At 60.6% G+C, this 19,846-nt stretch overlaps 1 protein-coding gene across 1 annotated transcript; it reads right to left on the bottom strand.

Annotated features, from left to right (window-relative positions):
- Positions 1-2,162: 2,162 nt before the first annotated feature.
- FZD9 (frizzled class receptor 9) lies at positions 2,163-4,307 on the bottom strand. The gene has a single exon (XM_051635333.1). The coding sequence runs from the start codon at positions 4,291-4,293 to the stop codon at positions 2,542-2,544; it is 1,752 nt and encodes a 583-aa protein (XP_051491293.1). The 5' UTR covers positions 4,294-4,307; the 3' UTR covers positions 2,163-2,541.
- Positions 4,308-19,846: the final 15,539 nt, after the last annotated feature.

The raw sequence follows: 19,846 nt of genomic DNA on the forward strand, positions 1-19,846 counted from the left end.
AGATGGGTGTTTGGTGCCCTTTTGGGCTGCTCCAAGCAGGACATAGTGGGACGATCCCGGGGTGGCGGAATACGGAGGAAGGCTGAGCCCCCCTGGCACAGGTTGGGAGCACGGGTGTCCCTGGCACAGAGCCCTTCTGTGGGGCAGCTCTGCTGTGGGGCAGGCTGGGCGCCACGCTCCGTGTCTGCAGCGGGGCCAGCCGGGCTGCAGGGCCGATAGCCGGGGGGATCGGGCGCCGGCGGCCCCACCACCGCCGATAGCGGGGCCCGGCGGGACCCGTTATCTGGGGAGCACACGAGAGGCAGCCGGTGCCTCGGCAAGTGCCAGGGAGCTCAAGGACAGGCTGTCCTCGAGCCGGGACACACGCACAACCCAACTCCCTGTGCGAGCCCAAAGTGCATCGAGTTGGCTCAGGGCTCAGCACCGGGGGCTGCCTGCAGCCCGGGGGGGCTCTGGCTGTACCCCGAACCAGCGACAGGGCCATGTACCCCCTCCCCGGGCTGCCCCTGCCCTGTGCTGTGCCCAGCTCCCCAGGCTGGACTTCGGAGCCTGTCCCGCAGCCAATATTGACTCTCCTGCCCCAGGTCATGGCCCTTTTATCTGTCCGAAAAAAGTCCTCTGGTGGCAGCCAGGGGAGCCCCTGAGGCTGAGAACCCCCAGCCCCCCAGGGTGGGAGCCAGTGTGGGGGATGCCCCTGCCCTGGCACCACCACTGCCAGCCCAGGGAAGGGGCTGGGTGCTCATCGGCCCGGCCAGCATCCCACCAGCTTCCCAGCACCCCAAATCAGGGCTGAGCCCTTGATGTCCCCCCCCATCGGCACCCCACGGGCAGCAGGGGCCCCTTCACACCCTGGCTGCTGTGTTGGCTGCCGGGAGAGGCGAAGGCTTTGCCTCCATCAGTCGCTGCCCCAGCGCCTCCCGGGGGTGTCGGGGCGAGGGCTCCTGAAAGGTGCTTCACCGCATCAGTCACGGCAGCACAAAGCCCTGGCAAAGCGCAGCGGTGAGCGAGGGGCCACGAACCCAGCCCCTGCCATCACCCCCCGGCTCGCAGCGGGGTCTTGCACCCCTCCATCAGCCGCGGCCTTGACACGGGGCTCAGGGCTTCGCTGGGGAGGGTTGTCAGTGCGGGCAGACAGCGGGTGCCAAAAGGAGGGTCCCTCACTGGCTGGGCAAGAGGGACTGGGGGGGACCTTGAGACCCTCACTGGGGTCCAGCACTGCCCCAGGCTACAGGCTGGCGAATTAACATGAACAAGTCTGAGCAGCACCAGGGCTGCCTGCTACAGCCCCCCTGCCCGCCACAGGTGCCATTGCTGCCTGTGTCCCTGCCCACAGCCCCTGCCCACAGTGGGGCCGGAGCAGAGCCGCCCCCCGCCCCGCTCCCCCGCCTCCAGCACCGCCCATCCCCGGGGGCAACCGGGCAAACCAGCCCCTTGAACCCTCTGGCTGTAACCCTTCCCAAGGTGTCCCGGGCTGGGTGGGCCCGGGCTCCCACAGCCGAGCCCTACAGTCACCCTGTCCAGGAGGACGGTGGCACTCGTCGCCGCTGCCCGCCTGGTGCCCGGGCCAGCCCGCCTCAAGGACAGCCCCGGAGACACCAGCTGAGGCTTGAATTTCCCTCCGGACAATGGGGAAGGCGAGCTGGGATTGTAACTGGAGCGGGGCGATAAATAAAGCTGCCCAGAAGTTTCCATTACCCGCAACTTGGGCTCCGGCGTGGGATATCAAAGCTGACACTTCAACCCCCCCCCACCCCTCCACCCCACAACCCTGCTGTGCCCCCAGCCCACCACCCCGCTCCTGCCCTGCAGTGCCCCCTCTCCTGGCCCTCAGGCCCCGGCAGCCGATGGCACCAACACAAATCACCTCCAGAGCAGGGAGTGGAAAAGATGATTCAATAGAGAGCAGGAAAACCCTCCTCCTCCTCAGCCAGGAGGCAGCAGGCTGCACAAGCAGCCCTGGAGAGGGGAGCTGGGCACAGGGAGCCCCCCGGTACCAGCCGGTGGGATCCCGGCACGGCACGTTCTGCCACTTTCTGCCGGTATAATGAGCCCCCGGGCCCGGCCGCGGGGACCACAGCCCCGACCCGCCGAGGCGAGGAGGAGGGGCTCCCGTGGGACTGCTCTCGACCCCCTCGAATTCCTCCAAACAGCACCAGGCTCAGTTGAAATAACACATCCAGGGTTTATTGTTTTTTCCATTCCTCGCAGCTAATGATTTAAAAAAAAAAAAAAATCTAAAATAAATTACAGAATTAAATAAACACGGGCTGGATTATTCCCCTCCCTGCCCCATCCCAGCCACCCGCCCCAAAGAAAGCGTTAGAAGAGTCACTGGATTTGGCAACAGCAACAACAACAAAACAACCTCTAGGAAAAAGCAGCTACTTGTCAGGTCGGTGCCGCTGGGGTCCCTCACCACCCCAAACCAGTGTGTGTCCCCCTCCTACCGCAGCTCAGCCTCTGCCTCGCCCCGCCGGCGTCCCCTCGCCCCTTACCCGTGAGGCCCCGGGCGCCGTCCCTGGGGAGGGGGCACCCCCGGCTCTAGACGTGCGTCGGGTTGTCCAGGTACGGGTCCGTCTTGGTCATGTGCAGCATGACCGTGGGGGCTTTGTAGTGGCAGTGGACCCCACCGCAGCTCACCCCGCTGCAGGGCTTGCCCCTCGTCCTCACCCCCAGCTTTCTGTTACAGAGGTTCTGCCAGGTCTGCAGCGTCTTGGAGCTCCACACCCACACCCCACTGGTGATGCCCACCACCAGCGACATGAAAATCTTTAGCATAAAGACAGCCACGGTGGGGACCGAGGTCTCCAAGGAGCAGCTGGCAGCACGCCGGCCGGGGAGGTGCAGGCAGCCCTGCTCCAGGGCCCTGAGGTTCCAGTAATCCACGTTCAGCCGCTCGTAGAAGTAGCAGACAATAACACAGGTGGCCGGGACGGTGTAGAGGATAGAGAAGACCCCGATCTTCACCATCAGCTTCTCCAGCTTCTCCGTGTTGGTGCCACCTGTCTTCATGATCTTCCGGATGTGGAAGAGGGCGACGAAGCCCGTGAGGATGAAGGAGGTGCCTATGACCAGGTAGCAGGAGAGGGGGATGAGGACGAAGCCGGTCAGGGCACTGACGTCCATGCTCCCCACGTAGCAAAGCCCTGTGAGCTCGTCCCCTGCCACCTTCCGCATGGTGAGGATGACGATGGTCTTCATGGCCGGGATGCCCCAGGCAGCCATGTGGAAGTAGCTGCTGTGGGCCTCGATGGCCTCATGTCCCCACTTCTTCCCAGCAGCCAGGAACCAGGTGAGGGTGAGGACGACCCACCAGAGTGAGCTGGCCATGCCGAAGTAGTAGAGGATGAGGAAGACGATGGTGCAGCCCGTGCTCTCCAGCCCCTCCTGGATGATATAGAGCTCGCCTTTCTCCCGGTCGCAGGCGATGTTCTCAGCCCCTGCCACGGAGCGGATGATGAAGGCCACGGAGTAGACGTTGTAGCACATGGAGAGGAAGATGATGGGCCTCTCGGGGTACTGGAAGCGGTGGGGATCAAGCAGGAAGGTGAGGACGGTGAAGGCAGTGGAGACAAAGCAGAGGGTGGACCAGACGGCCATCCAGATGAAGGCAAAGTCCTTGTCCTCCCTGGACCAGTAGACATCCACGCCGGGGGAGCACCTGGGCGCGCACGAGAGGCTCTTCTCCACGTACTGGAACTTCTCGGGGTTGTCGCAGGCTCCCAGGCCGTTGGGTCCCCGGCCCTCAGCGGTGCCCGGTGGCCAGGGCCGGGGGGCCACGGGCAGCATGCCCTGGCCCTTGTGGGGCTCAGCGGCCGAGGCGTTCTCAGGGGCCTCCATGCAAAGAGCATTGGGGTCGTTCTTGGTGGGCAGCTTGCCACAGTCGAGAGACTCGGGCCAGCCGAAATTGAACTGCTCCATGATGGGGACGCACTTGTGGCGGGCCTGCTCGCACATGGGGCGGCAGGCGGGGATGCTGGCGCTCACCTGGTCGGTGCACATGGGGGCGTAGAGGGAGCAGAGGAAGAAGCGCAGGTGGACGTGGCAGCCGTACTCCACCAGCGGGGCGAACTCGTGCAGCTTCAGGGCAGCTTCGCGCTGGCTCTCGTGGCCCAGCAGGTTGGGCATGCGGGTCAGGTTGTACCCGATCCCACGGCACATGGGGATGTCCACGGGCTGGCACCGCGCCGCCCGCCCCCGCGGCCCCTCCAGCCCCCCCAGCTCCAGCCCGCGCCCGGCCGCCGCCAGCTGCCACAGCACCGACAGGGCCAACCGCAGCCGCACCGCCGCCATCGCCGGCCCCAGCCCCGGCCCCGGCCCCGGCCCCGGCCCCGGCCCCGCGGCTACACCGCCGCCATCGCCCGGCCCCCCGCGCCCCGCGGCCCCGCTCGCTGCTGCTGCTGCTGCGGCGGCGGCACCGCGCCGGGGCTGCCCCCCCCGGGCCCGCTCCCCCGCGCCATGCGGCGGCCCCGCCGAGCGCCCCGCGCCCCCCGCGCCGCTGCCGCCGGCCGGGACCCGCCACGGGCCCGCCCCCGCGGGGACCCGCCCCGGGGAGGGGCCGGGACACGCCTCGGCGGGGGGCGGGGGGCGGCACCGGGGCTCGGGACCGGCAGCGGGACCGGGACCTGCACCGCGAACTCGGGACCGGTACCGGGACTCGCGCCGGGACCGCAGCGCCAGCCACCCCGCAGCCCCCCGGTGCTCTCCCGCCTGACCCGCGGCCGTGGGGCACACGCACACACCACCTGCCCCCCGGCCCCCCCGGCCCCCGCACCCGCCCTGCCGCCACGGCCCGCGGGGCGCGCACCCCCGCACCAGCCCTGAGCCCCCTCCGCACCTCGGCCCAAGAACACACGTGTCTGGCCAGTTCCCCAAACCCACGGGGGTGCTGCTGGGGCCCAGACCCTCTGGCGTGGCAGCATTTCGGGGGTGAGGGGCAGGGACCCCCCAGAGCTCACTGACACGGAGCGGGGGGAGCAGCCCCTGGGAAGCCCCCTTGCCCACCGGCTGGCGGGCTGACTGAAGCCTTTGCTCGGGGGCAGAAAGTGCCACTTTGGTCCTGCTGCTGGTAACTGGGAAACTCGCCTCGCCCTGCACGGAACCAAGTGGGTGTCTGCACCCACGGGGGCTGGGGGGTCCAACGGTGACCCCGGGAGGTGGCTCAGACCCAGCGCCAATGGCACGAGCTGGGAGAGCCATGTCCCTGCCAGATTCCCCCCCATCCCCAGTGTCGCCCAGAGCTGGCAGCAGGGCAGGGGGCTGTGCCCACGGGCAGGGCACGGCAATGCCACCCGGCACTGGTGACATGCAAGAGTGAAACCTGGTGTCCCACTCACAGGGTGACAGACCACCCGTGCTGGGGCTGGGGGAGCCGAGGGTGCCTGGCAAGAGGAGCCGAGGTGGCAGCACCCCTGGGGACAGGCTTTGCTGCCCATGCCATGCTCACAGGGTGCCACCAACTGCCCCCCCAAGTCCAGGAGCTGCCATTCCCAAGTTTATCCCTGGGCTGCTGGTGCAGGGTGCTCTGTGCCATCCCCAGCACCCAGTTTTGACCGGGAGCCAGCGGGGTTGGGACACACGAGAGCTCAGCCATCCCTGGGTCAGTCCAGGCAGGTCCTTGGGATGCTCCACCGGGACACCCGCGGCCCCAGCGCTGGTCCGTGCTGGGTGCGGGTTCTGGCGCCAGAGTTGCGGGTGTGGTGCCGTTCCCAGGCGTTCCCGCAGCTCTGCCGTGTCTGTAGTAACAACATAACAACCTGTCAACGCGGTCCCGCTCGCCCGCCACGCGGGGCTGATCCATCCCCGGCCGGCGCTAGAAGGAAATTCCGTGGGAGCTGCTTATCGGTCCCTGTAACGGGGGCAGGAGATAAAGCCGTCTCCCTGGAATTTCCCGCTAGCACGGGGCAGCTGGTCGCCCAGCTCTGGGGCCCTGGGAAAAAGGTTATTCAGGGGTTATTTTTCAGGTGCTGGAGGGAGCTTTGTCCCTTTGGCCACCAGCTCGGGGAGGGGGGGGGGCGGTAGAAAGCAGGTGGCAGTGAGGAGCAACCAGCCTCGGGTGCTGCCCCCTTCCTCCTGTGCTCTGAGAACTGGGTGTTTCGGGGTATTCTGTGCTGCTGGACTGGGGGCAAATTGTCACCCACGGATCTGCTGGCAACCACAGCTGGGGTGGAGGTGTCACCCAGTGAGTCCTGAGACCCTTCCTTCCCTGTGGTCCCATCCACTCCCTAGCCCCAGTGTGAGGGTGAGGGACCTGAGGGTGGCACTGTCACTAATCTGGGGCACCTGCCACTGAGGCTTCCCTTTAGGGAGCTGTTTGCTAAGGAACGTTTGGAAATGTCACCTGGGAACACCCAGGGGTCCCAGGGCTTGGTTTCTGCTGCCCAGGGAGGGCTCTGGGCAGGCAGTGGGCACAGCAAGGCCCATGGGTGGGACCTGAGGATGCCAGTCCCCCCATCCCAACTCAGTCCCCATGGATGCTCTTGTATCTCCCAACCCTGCTGCCTGGGCTGCCAAGGGTTAATGGGGGGGGTGGGGGGCAAACACACAAATTAATGTATTTTAATTTAATTTTGCTTTAATATGTAAAACTATTGCTCTTGGCAGGAGTTGCTGTGGCCCAGCCAAGAACAACATGGGGCTCTTCAGAGTCAAGGGGCTCCTTTTAATGCAGAAGAGCAGCCCCCTCCCATACCTCTGCCCTGTACCCTGAGGTGCTTCTCCCATGCCCTGAAACCTCCCTGGGTGCTCCATAGGACGTCCAAGCCCTGCCCAAGCCTCAGGGACCTCAGCAGAGGCCCCACGGAGTCCTTCCTGGATCTTCATCCCACCCACGGAGGTGGGCAGGGGGATACTGGGGGCTGCCAGCAGCATCCCAACCCTTGGCTGAGCCTCACCCTTCCATTGCACCACTGCCTGTGCCTGCCCACACGTGCCTGCACCCCGGGGGTGCCCTGGGGAGCGCGCAGCCCCGGGGGGACATCCCGGCCGTGCACAGAAGCCGAGATCTCCAGCAGGTCTGGAGGCCTCACAGTGAAAACAAGAACACCAGGTAGAGCAAGCGAGCAGATTTATGGCCTTGGAAGTGGCCCTGGGCTGGGAATCCAATATCAATAGTGGGAAGAAAGGGCTCCCAGAGCCTGCCCAGGAATCCTGCCGGGGAGCGGCGGGGCCGGCAGAGCGGGCCGTATCGCAGGAGCCTGTGGTTCCTGGCAGCAGCTTTGCCCGACTTCCCTCCTTCCCGTCAACAGGGTTTGCAAACCTGTGCTAGAGCCTCAGCGAGGGGAGGGGGAAGGAGAGCAGGAAGAGCCACCGTTGGAGAAAAAAATTCCCCAGTGTTGCCCCACATAGAGAAGTTGCAGCAATGCCCCTCTTGCCAAGGATGGGTTCTCCCCAGGTTTGGGGCATCCTCCTTGGCACCAGCCCCAGTGGGAGCCAGGATGGGGGTGATGAGAGTTGGGGAGAGGGTGGTGGAGGAGAGGAGAGAACAATGGAGCTAGGCAGGGGGAGATGGAGCAGGATTGGGGGTGATGGAGCAGAGGAGGAGGTGATGGAGATGGGGAGGGGCTACTGGAGATGGGGAAAAGGCAGTGGAGGTGGGAGGGGGCAATAAGGCAGGGGATGGGGTGACTGAGGCAGGGAGGGGATGATGGACCAGAGGTGGAGCTGGGCAGGTAGTGATGCATCCAAGGAGGAGCTGATGGAGCTGGGGATGGAGGCAATGGTGCCAGGGAAGGGGTGACAGAACAGTGGGGAGAGTGCTGGAGCTGGGCAGGGGGTGATGGATCCAAAGGGGAGGTATGGAGATGGGGAGGGGCTATGGAGCTGAGGAGAGGGCAATGGAGGTGGGAAGAGGGCAATACGGCAGGAGATGGGGTGATGGAGGCAGGGAGGGGGGGTGATGGATTTGGGGATGGGGTGATGGAGCTGCCTGGGTTTGCAGGCAGGGGCTGGGGCAGTAGGGAATCCCCAGCCAGCAGGGACAGGGCCCAGCCCAGCTCCCTGGCACCCTCTGCTCTCCCTGCCAGCTCAGTGGGAGGGTGATGGCTCAGCCCTGCCAGGTGCTGGCGGGGGGGGGGTGTTGTATAATTTCCCCTTCCTGAAGAATTTCACAGGAATAACTGGCTCCAAAGGCCAGAGGCTTCCATTTCAAAGGGACAGCGCTGGCGGGGCCGGATGGGCTGGCAAGCAGGTGGAGGGGTCACCACCACGCTGGGCACCCTACAGGCTGGCACCCCCCTGGCCACAGGGGCAGCCACTTGCACCCTGGGGACACCCAGGGGACACCCACGGGAAATCTTTCCCAGCCCAGGGCATGGTTCTGTGCAATGCAGACACACACCATGGGGCAAGCGACGCTCCGTGCCCTGTGGCCACCGTGCACAGCCTGCCAGGGCCACCCCACCACGGGCAGGAGCAGGGTGGAAAGGTGGGATTTTTGGGGACAGTCCTCCAAAAAAATGGGTGGAGGAACCTGACATGGGTGGGAGGAGATGGGTGAACACGCAGCACAGATCCTGCCCAGCCCTAGCCTGTGCCAGGAAATGGGAAAAGCCACTTCTTCGCAGATGCTGGCATTATTTACAGCACTGGGAAGCCCACTGGGGGGAATGGCCACTGGCCCCCCCCCCTTGCTGGTCACCCAACTGCAGCTCTTTTGGTGGCTTCACGGGGCTCTGCAATGTGTGCCACCAGGCAGGCATCCAGCTGCTGGAAGGGCACCATCAGGCAAGGCTGAGCACCCCCCGGGGGGCTGGCAGCCCAGCACTTGCTGCTGACACACCCGCACCCTGGCATGTGTCCCCTCCTCCTCTCACCATCTGTGGTCCCAGTGTCCTGGCTGGCACAGCACAACAGGCTGTGCCAAAAGCTCTTCAGGGATCCTGTGCTCAACACCAACCCCACCATCCCATCATCATCCCCTGGGGCTTCCACCCCCCAGTGGGATCCCCTGGCCAACCTGGGGCAGTGGCAGGCAGCTGGGTGACAGCAGTGTCACACCATGTCCTGAGTGCCCTGGTCACCTTCTGGCCTTGGATCCCTTACATGTGTTTGTGGTGACAACTCCAGCCCACAGTGCAAGGACATGGTGGCCAGGACTGAGGGACATGGGGTGACACAAATTCCCCAGAGATGCTCCCTGCAACCTCAGCACCCTATCACCCCACAGCAGGGTGGCCACGGGCACCCTGCAGCCACCATGAACTGGGGGTGGCATGGAGGGACAGTCCCACCACCAGCCAGGCCACCTCCCTGGCCATGGCCACAGGTTCCATGAGCCATAAGACCCCATCAGTGCAGCGCTGACATGAAGCAGGTAGGAGATAGATCCCCTCAGGAGCCCAAGGGACCAGCCCATGGATGTGGACATGGGGCAGGAGGGCAGCAGGGTGCCCTGGGGGAGCAAGGGGACGAGAGGGGACGTTGGGCAGTTCCCCCCACTTACCCATAGTACTTGAGCTGGCAGGTGCAGCTGGAGCACAACAGGCTCCTTACAGCCTTCTGGGAGGGCATGTACCTGGCCTGGGGACCCCCTCCCCATCACAGGGAAAGCTGGACTGAGCCATGTCCTGTCCCCAACCACCTCACTCACTCCTACAGGCCCCTCTAGGGGGAGGACAGGACCCAAGTGAGCCTTGGCAGCAGGTGTTCACTCTGAAACCTACTGATGGCAGTATCTGCAGTCTGTGGCAGCTGCCTGAGGGAGGCAGGTGAAGGGCTGGAGCTGCCTCCCAGCTGGCTCAGCCCTGGGAAAAGCAGGTCACACAGCTGCCAGACGAGGCCATGGGGCCTGCCCCACAGCTGACCTTCAGTGCCCACTCTTGCTTCCTGGCAGCCCAAGGCTGGGCAGAGGAGACACCATGTGCTAGGAGGAGGCTTGGTGCTGCTCCCAGATGACATCCCAAGCCAGCACAGGAGCTCTTTCATCCCCTCTTGCCCCCCGAAGTGCAGCTTCTGCCCCCTCAGCCCCCACAGCCCGCGGTGCCGGCAGCGAGTCCCGGTGCAGGCACAGACACACGGGGCCCTGTTTTCACCCCCCGGCCCCGGGCTCAGCCCAGCACTGGCAGCCAAGTCCCTGCTGCACAATGTGCCTCCTTGTTCCTCCCAGCCCTGGGCCGGCTTGTGGGGAATAGCAGGGAATCGCCTCCGTTTCCTGCTGGAGTTTTATTACATTCACCGTATAAATAAATAAATACGATCCAGAGGAGAAGGGGAGAACCATGAGGCTGCCTGGAGCCGGGCAGGACGTGGGCTGGGGCTGAGCCCTGTGGCACCTGGACTGGCAGCACCACGGGAGGGGGGCCCAGGATGCCCCCTGGCACGTCCCTGCTCCCCAGCTCCGTGCCAAGTCCCTGTGTCTGCCCAAGGAGCAGAGGGAATCCCAGCACACGCAGCCCAGGGAGGCAGCTCTGCAGCCTCAGGCCAGAGCTCATCAGCACCAGGAAATGCCATGTTGCGTTTCTTCTTCTCTTCCCAAGCCCCAGCTCAGGCCACCTTCAGGTCACAGCCCTCCTTCTGATGGTTCCTACCACAGGCTGGGTCACTTCTAGCTCTTGACAAACCGTCTGGTATCAGCATCCTCCTCCCTGACCTGGTTCTTTCTTGAGTCCCTCCCTCAGCTTCTCCCCTCCACATGGACCATGCTATGAGACCATCACCTCCAACCTGTGAAGTTTTTCACCCATGTCTCTAACCTCCTGACCGGGGTTGCTGCCCTTGTGCAACAGTTTTCATCACAACCTCCCCCTGCCCCTCTCTGGGGAAGAGCTCCTGCAGACAAGCTGCTGCACAAGGACCCACGTTACCCCAGGACCTTATTTCTACTCAGGACAGACATTGATGTCCCAGCAGAGCCAGCTCAAGGGACACTGAATTTTGACAACTTTGGGGCAACAGACTTTCTGCTCTGCTTGAGGTGAAGCTGGACCTTTCTGCCTGCTGCCTCCCACAGCCCACACGCTTTGTACTTCAGGTCCAAACGGGTGTTTCCTGATCTGTTTCGCTCAGACAGAATCTTACACCCCTGAGTGACCAGCAAGAGCCCCTCGCTTGCCTGGCACCCCACTGCAGCCCCACACTCCACCTTCAAACATTCCACTGGGAATCTGGACCCCATCCTACTGGGAGCCCTGGTGTGGGGAAGCCAAAGCAGTGAAGAATTAAACCCAAGAGCGTTCCAGGTGAGCGTGGTGACCTTCCCACCAACCCCTGCAGCTCCCCTTGGATAAGCCAAGGACACCCCAAAACCACCAGAGCCACTTGGGCACCCCAGCCTTCCCAGGGCAGCACCAGTGGGTACAGGCCACCAGGGAGCCCAGGGGTGTACATCCCACTAGGGAAGGACTTTACTACTACTTGGAGTGGCACCAGCAGGACCTTCTTCTAGCTTGAACACATCTTCGTATGCAAACATTGATGAAAATATTCCAGAAGGCAAAACTGAACCAAAAAAAGCAGGGCCATGGCAGGTCAGCTGGCTGGTCCCTTTTCCAAACAACACCTTCACAAGACAGGGCAGGGCCACTTCAGGCCCCCCAGCATCATCACAGCATCGAGAGCTCAAGACATCGACTTGGAATGGAAACCCTCAGGTATGTCAAACAAAAATACTATTTACTGTTCACTTACTAACCCTGTTTTACTCCTGGGGGAAAAAAAACAAACCCAAAACACAAAGCTCCTGTATTTATTTAGCAGAACTCAGCACTTTTGGGTTTTGCTGATGGCGCCTAAATATAGTTCATGAGCAACAAATCATCTTTCAGGGCTTTCTGCTTCCTCCACCTTTCTTTAAAGGGCAGGAGACCACAGCGCAGGCTCTCGCCCCAGCTGGCAACCCCTGCCAGGTGGGCACGAGGCCTCAGCCAAAAAAAAGGGGCTTCTTTAATGTGTCACCAAGTCTGTGAGGTGGGTCACACTTCCGTCCCCCAGGCTCCTCCAGCAGTGCCAGGGTGGGCTGCAGGACAGCTCTGCTCTGCCCCTGTCCCTATCCCCAGCTGGTCCCTCTCCTGGCCTGGCAAACAGCACCAACCCTCTGGGCATGTGCTGGGTCGCTGGAGGAGATGCTGAAGAGTGAAGGCTTTGGGGAGGTCAGCGTCTGGAGATGACAGCTTATCCCAAAGTGGTGCCCGCTGCAGCTCCCTGGGTGCTGGGGGATGTCCCTAGGCCAGCGTGAAGTGCCAGACAGTGAAGGCACTGTGCCCAGGTGAGAGCACAGCTCCACAGGAAGGAAGAGATGGAGATGGTTGTGGGGACACCACAGGAGAGAAGAAGAAGAAAGAACAAAAGGGTTAAAGACAGAATGATCCCTCAGGAGGCTGAAAGATGGTGGCAGGAGGAACCCAGATACTTGCAGAGGAAGAAAGCTGAGCTGAGCTGAGCCCCTCCCTTGTCCAACCTGCATGTTCCTGTCCTCTGTCTTGTCCCCAGGCACCCCCGAGTTATCTTTTTCCCTCTCTCCACCTCTCATCTTTTTTCCCTGTTCAATGGGCAAAGAACCAAGGGCAGGGAGCTGGTGCTGGCAGGCACTGCTGGGTCACCCTTTGACACTTCCACAAACCAGGACTGGAAAGCAAACGTGCCTCCAGTGTGCAGCAGAGCCTGGCCTGAGGGAACCCCACATCCCATGGCATGTCCAGGGCTCCCTGCAAGCCACTGACAGCAGCACTGAGGGCAGAGGCCAAGCTGTCCTCCTGGAGGGGTTGGAGCCCCTCTGCAGCCAACTCCAGGCTCCTAGGAATGGTGGGTTTGCTGCACACCCCCCAGGAGCAGCAATGAGGTGCCCATGGGTGATATCAGACGTCTGAGGGCCAAGGTGGTGACAAAAGGGCTGATAGCCCATCTTGCCCTCACTGAGCTGTGCAGCTGGAGCAGCTCTGCTCTGGAGCCAGGCTGGGAGAGTTGGGGTGTTCAGCCTGGAGAAGAGAAGGCTCCAGGGAGAGCTTAGAGCACCTTCCAGTGCCTGAAGGGGCTCCAGGAAAGCTGGGGAGGGACTTGGGACAAGGGCAGGGAGGGATGGGGTGGGGGTAGGAATGGTTTCAAGCTGGAAGAGGGGAGATTTAGATTAGACATCTGGAGAAAACTCTTTGCTGTGAATGTGGTGAGACCCTGGCTCAGGTTGCCCAGAGAGGTTGTGGATGCTTCATTGCTGGATTGGAGCAACCTGGTCTGGTGGGAGGTGTCCCTGCCCATGCAGGGGGTTGGAACTAGATGGTCTTTATGGTTCCTTCCAATCCAAACCAGTCTGGGATTCTGGGATTCTATGCAGCAAACCTGAGCCCAGCTCAGTGCTCCCTGGTTTGGGGGTGCCCTGGCACCTCCAAGCACCCCCAGCCCCCATGAGCCCCGTGGAGCTGCCAGACCAACCCATGGGGGCTGGGAAGACAAGGCAGCCCTGTCCCCAACCTAGACTGGGAGGGGACACCTCCCAGGGCCATGGTGGACATCATGTCTGTGTGTCCCCGTGCCCTGTTCAGCAGAGCAGGGGCTCTGTCCTGGCAGGCAAGTACCATCCCAAACCCCTTGGCAAAGCCAACCCTCCCTGCTGGCCCCACCACCCCTCTCCTGCCCTCTCTCCCCTCTTGGCTGCCACATTTTCCTCCCTAGCCGAAAATTCCAGCTGAGGAAAATCTGAGGTGATGGAAAACACAGCTGGTCCCCAGCAGCCAGGCCACCTTCCTCCTCCTCAGTGCCTTCATCTCCCCGACCACAGCTTGCCCAGCTCCCAGCATCTCCATGTCCCGCCCCAGCAGGGCCACCTGCTCTCCCCACATCCCAGCCCACCCTCCCCAGCAGGACCCTGAGCCCCCCAGCTGCAGGGGCCGAGTTTGGGGCTCAGGGAGGGTTTCATGGAGTAGCCAGAGCTCCAAGTGCGAGAGCACTCAGGAGCCAAGACTCGGTGCTGCCGGAGAAATCCCGGAGCTTTCCCCATCCACCCTTCCCCTTGTGGCTCCAAGCCCAGGTCCTCTAGAGATACATTGGCCCAAGGGTCCATGACCCCCACGTGCAGCATCCCTGGGGTGCAGGAGGCCAGGGAAGTGCCAGCATCTCTTCCCTCTGGCTGCTGGGAGCAGAGCTGGGAATCACCCTGTCCCCACCACACTGGGCAGCACTTCCCATCCCCCAGCTGGGTGAGGATCCCACTCTCAGCTTTATCCTATTTTAAAGCAAATTTGGAGTCCCCTTTTGCCCATGTCCCTCCACAACCTTATCTACTACCTTATCCAGACCTCCTGGTACACTACACATGGTTCCTGCCTGGCTTTAGGCAAAAGGATCCTCCTTACTAGGGGAGAGGCAGGGGAGATACTGGGGTACACTGGACACGAAATGTCCATGGGAAGAGGGGGGGGACAGGGTCAGACCAGCAAGACCCTGAAAAAACAGCTTAAGTTTGATTTACCTTTTCCCATAAACCTGGAAAAAAGAAGTTCAGGATCACCAGAGAGCTCCTACCTACCTGCTGGTGCTGGGAGGGAGGGCTGCCTCACTCTGGGGCGGGGGAACAGCCCCACAGGCTGTGGTGCAGGTTGATGACTGGGTATGAGCTCCCCACTCCAGGTGCTCTTCACCCCATTGTCCCCTCCAGCTACAGGACTGGTCCTCAGCATCTGGTTGACCCAGAGCAGCATCTTGTGTGGTTTAAGCTGCTGCAGGGCAGAGCTGAAGTGGGAGGGAGGAGAGGTGCCAGGGTCTGGCAACAGCTGGGTCCAGCTCCAGCCGCTCCGTGGCCTCTCCCCACAGCCTATAAACCCCACATGCTACCAAGCAGGGACCTGCTGGCATTGCAGTGGGGACAGCCACACACTGGAAAGGGACAAGCAGGGCAGGCTGAGGTGTTGGGGATCCTCAGTCTTAAAGAATCAGAGTGGTTTGGGTCAGAGGGCACCTCTCGAGATCATCTAACCCAACTCCTTGCACGGTCAGGGACACCTCCCACTAGACCAGGTTGCTCCAAGCCCCATCCAGCCTGCCCTTGAACATTCCCAGGGCCTTGCACAAGCTGGACTCCACCCAAGAGCATCTTTCACTGCATCATCCCTGGGGAGCTCCCTGGGCTCAGTCCTTGCTTGGGACAGGGATGCTTGTGTGAAGCCATCAGACAGCGTTGAGCCCTGGAAGCCACAGCAAACCTCTGCTGAAACAACTGCTAATTGTTCCCAATTAAGGCCAGGTCTTGAAACCTCATCAGTTCGTGGCACCAGCCCTAATGGGTTTTGCAGGATGGTGAGGAATGGTGGCAGCAGAGTGGGGGAGGGTGTCCCACCTCTGGCGCCTGCCCTGCCTTGGGGGGATTTGTATTTATGCTGCTTTCAAGGAAAAGGGAAATGTGCTCCCAGCTCTTCTGGGCTTTCATGGCAGCTCCTGGAGGGATGGAGCAGACAGCTGGGGGTCTGAGGGATCCCCACACCCCTCAGCAGCAGTGCAAGGGCCAGCCCAGGGTCCTTTCTTCCCCAGTCCAACAAGTCACCCCACTGCTGTGAGCAGTAGCCCCAAAAATCAGCAGGTCTTGGTGCCAGGGGCTGTGGGGACAGTGTGAACCCAAGGGCAGCACCAGCCTGACCCAGCCCCGGGATCTCCCTGGCCAGGCTGGTGACACCCAAGCAAGGTCCCCCAGGTGCTGCACAGCCCCTCGCAGCCAATCCTGGGCTCGGGGACTGTGGCCATGCAAAACCATCCAAATGTGCCAAACAACACAAAAAAGGAGCTCACCTGGGCAGTGGGTGCCCTTCGAGGGGCTCAGGCAAGGGGGGAGCAGAGCTGCTTCCCCAGGAAGGCTGAGCCAAGCTGGATGCTGGGTGTGATCCCAACCCCAGCAGCAGCTCACAGCTCTTCCCAAAGCTGCAGACAAAACCTTATGGATTTTGCAAAACGCCAAAGAGCAGTAGCCCAACCAGATGCTGACACTGGGGGTCCAGCTGCACCCCATGCCCCAAACCCCACGCAACAAGCTCCCGAAACCTCAGAGATGCTGGAAACACCTTCACCACCGGACATGGCAGGAGCCAAGCAGCAGGCACAGCCCTGGGGGGGCCCTGCAGCCAGACCCCGAATCCATCAGACAGGTTTGCAGCTGGAAACACCATCCGGGGGGGGGCAGGAGCCCCTGGGGAGCCTCTGCTCTGCAGGGGGAGAACCCCCCTTAGTGCCCACACTGCAAGGGGGAGGAGGTGAGGGTACCCCCAGTGGCCCCCTGAGCCAGCATACTGGGGAAGAAAGGAATTTCAGTGTAAATCCCAGTTGCTCTGGGGGTTTCTCACTTCCCCTCCAGCAGACAATCCCAGCCCTCACTGCGTGAAGGGGCTGTTGAGTATATTTTTGGAAGAAGTGAAGGGGGGGGGGGGGAGGAAAAACCTCTCTGAAAAGAGCCTCTTTCAGCTAATAATGAAGTGAATATTATACAAAGAGTGAAAACATATTCAGGGGAACTTAGGGAGGGAGACAGAAAACCTTTTCATAACGCCCTGACCACAAACACAACTGCCAATTAAAGCGGCTCAGCCCGCGGGCTCGTGCCAACACAAACGAGGGGCAGGGGAGTGGGGGTGCCCAGGGGGCTTGGACAGGGCTGGTGGCACCAAGGGGCTTCTGCTCTGCTGCCTTCCAGAGCCAGCTGGTGGGAGAAAAAGGCACAAGTCTCCTGTCCCCATCCTGGGATGTCCCAGTGTGGGGGCACAGGCTGTCCAGAGAAGGTGAGGGGCTGCAGAGCCACAAGGGGCACCTGGGCTGCACCAGGGCACTGCCACTGGCAGAGGGGACACATGGGGTGGCAGGAGCTCCTGGCCCAAGGGACCAGAAGGATGGCTCCTGGCTGCAGTGGAGGGTGCTGAGCACCTCACCCAGGCTGAGCTGACAGGACCAGCCCACACCTCACATGAAGGTTTAGAGGGGTGGACCTGGAGAAGAGAAGGCTCCAGGGAGACTTCATAGTGGCCTTCCAGTACCTGAAGGGGCTCCAGGAAAGCTGGGGAGGGACTTTTGAGAAGGGCAGGGAGCAAGAGGACAAGGGGGAATGGATTAAAACTGGAAGAGGGAGATTTAGGTGAGACATGAGGAGGAAATTCTTGAGTGTGAGGGTGGTGAGACCCTGGCCCAGGCTGCCCAGGGAAGCTGTGGCTGCCCCATCCCTGGCAGTGTTGAAGGGCAGGTTGGATGGGGCTTGGAGCAGCCTGGGCTGGTGGGAGGTGTCCTTGCCCATGCAGGGGGTTGGATCTAGATGGTCTTTATGGTCCCTTCCAATCCAAAGAATTCTATGGGTCTATGAGCCCATAAGCTGCATCTCATCCCCCAACACCCTCTGCTGGGGAAAGGAGACCTGTGACCAGCTGAGCTCAGGCCACAACAGGAGGAGCCAAAACCTGGGGCACCTCCCAGTACCCCCAACCCTGCTGCAGCGTTCTCATGTGCCCTGGACATCTCACCCCATCTTTATCTCTGCCACCTCACGTGCTTTGTTCCCTGCTGGGTGTCCCAGATGACCCCCAGCCCAGGCAGAGCAGAGACCACCATGTGGAGGGGACAGCAGCACCTAGTGATGCTCCCCAGGGCTCCTGGGTCAGCTGCTACCTGAGGGGACAGGCACCAAGTGGCCTCTCCATGTCCCTTGGGGCTCACCAGCATAGAGGGGGGCAACAAGCTGGGAGACTTGACCCACAGGTGACACACAGGGGTTGTGATCCACACTTCACACAGGCTTTATCTTTGTCTCGCAGCCCAAGGAGCTGCACCCATGGGTTGAGGGTGCCCACCAGCTCAGGCTGTGGTTCAACACCCACACCAGGAAAACATCATCTGACATCAGATAACACTGAGCAAACGCTCAGCCAAGCTCAGGAGCTGCAAGTTGACATTTGATAAACCCAAACTGGAAATACAAGACCACTTTTTGGAGCTGTAACCAACCTCTGGAGCAGGCTGAAGGTGTTTGTCAAACTGTTCAGTGGGGAGGGGGGAAAGAGGCATTTTGGCCAAAAATAAAATTTCCAGTAGCAAACTTCTCCAAGAACCACATCTTTGATTAAGAATCACAAAGTGTGGTTTGTTGTAGAGACCTTTGGCTGTTTTGCTCAAGGACTTTTATTTCTGTTTTAACACCAAGTCAAGATCCAAACACATCTCTGATTTTGCCCAGAGGCTGAGTTTGTATTTCTTAACCTTCATAATAATTAAAAAATAGAAAAAAAAAAAAAAGCAGATAGGTGATTTTGGGTAAAGAAAAGAGGTGATTATTTGGTAAAGAAAAATGGAAAAATGTACTTCAGCGAAGTCTGGTTAACCACGGGAAGTCTCACCCAGCAGCACACTGGCCATTGACCTGGAGACAAAATCCAGGTCAAATACCAGTTAGGGGCCTGGGCTGGGTGACAACTGAGGGACAGGGGTGGCCATCCAGCAGTGGGCACAGCAACAGGCCCAGATGTACAGAGCTCCTCACTGTGCCACCCCACCCACAGAGGTGTCTACATTTCAGACGCAGCAGGCGTGTTTCCTTCTGCCTTGAGTTTTGTCCCCACAGTTTGGGGAGCTGAAGGTCCTGCCTTCCCAAGGTCATGGGTTGGGCCAGGGACGTGCCAAGTTTCCATGTGCAGATCCAGCTGCCCGTGCTCACTCAACCCAAGCACCCAAAGGCTGTCAGAGAAATGTCAGCACAGAGCCTGAGGGAGCTCTGGGAAAGGCAGAGCTGGCTCCTGCTGGAAAACTTGACTGTGTTTGTGTCTTCAAACCTCCCTCATCCCACCACTCTGGAAGCACAAAGTTCTCCGTTTCTTGTAGGGAAGAGGCAGCAGTTTCCAATTAAAGAAGTTATTGTGGCAATTTGTACAGAAAAAGACCAACATCCAGATGTAAAGCCCACCAGAAGGGAACCCCTGACCCTCCTGCCTTTGGCACAGCATTCTGAGGAGGCATTGCCATCTAGTGTCCACCCAGGAAAAGGACTGGGCCAGACATCCAGCTCCCCTTGTCACCAGCCCAAGGATAGATGGACCCTCCAAGAAGCCAAGCAGAGGGGACACAGCTGGCAGTGACTGGACAGCCAGGAAGCCCTGGCCACAATCGCTCTGCAAGCCCAAACCCAGGAAGCCACCAGGCAAGCAAGAGCCCAGGCTTGGGACCTTTTAATCAGAGCAAGGGATTTGACTTGCTGGCCCAGCTCAATTAAATGTCTCCTTGACAACTTTCTACCCAACACCTGCCCTTCAGGTGCATGTTCTTGCTGCACACCACTCATCTGGAGGAGTCATCCTAGGGTACAACTGCATCATGTAACTCCATCTCTCCCTTTCTGATAGTCAGGAAGGCTCTTGGAGTCTTCTGGAAAAAAGTAGATCTGGGAAAAAAAACAATCACTGGAATTTTCTTAGGGGACAGAAGACAAAATCCCAACCCTGCTCTCCTTTTAGGTTTCTCTTCTTGAAACTAAGCACAGCAAGATTTAAGCTCCTCTGGGAGATCAAGCCACCCTCTCTCCAAAAACAGAGAGGACTCAAAGAAGGAGACAAGCTCAGGGTTCAGATGTGTGCTTGCAAGGTGCTGCCAACCCAAAGCTTTCCTAACCTTTATTTTTTTTTCCCCCTTCTTTGGGACATCCTCCTGAGAGGGCATGTTATTTTAAGACACCATCAGAGCAGCGTGGTGAGGAATCCAAAAGCCATAAAGGCGCTGGCAGAACAAGAACACTTCAGACATTTCTCTCCTGGCAAGGGGCCTCCTTGGATCACGCAGTGACCACAGGCAACCCTCCCTGCCCAGCAAGTCAACAACAAGGCACTGAATCATGGTTAGAAGACATTACCTATCTGAGTCAAACATGGGCAGAACAAATACCATGAAAACATCGTTTCATGTTACC

The sequence above is a fragment of the Apus apus genome, chromosome 18 (genome assembly GCF_020740795.1).
Source record: "Apus apus isolate bApuApu2 chromosome 18, bApuApu2.pri.cur, whole genome shotgun sequence".
Taxonomy (NCBI): domain Eukaryota; kingdom Metazoa; phylum Chordata; class Aves; order Apodiformes; family Apodidae; genus Apus; species Apus apus.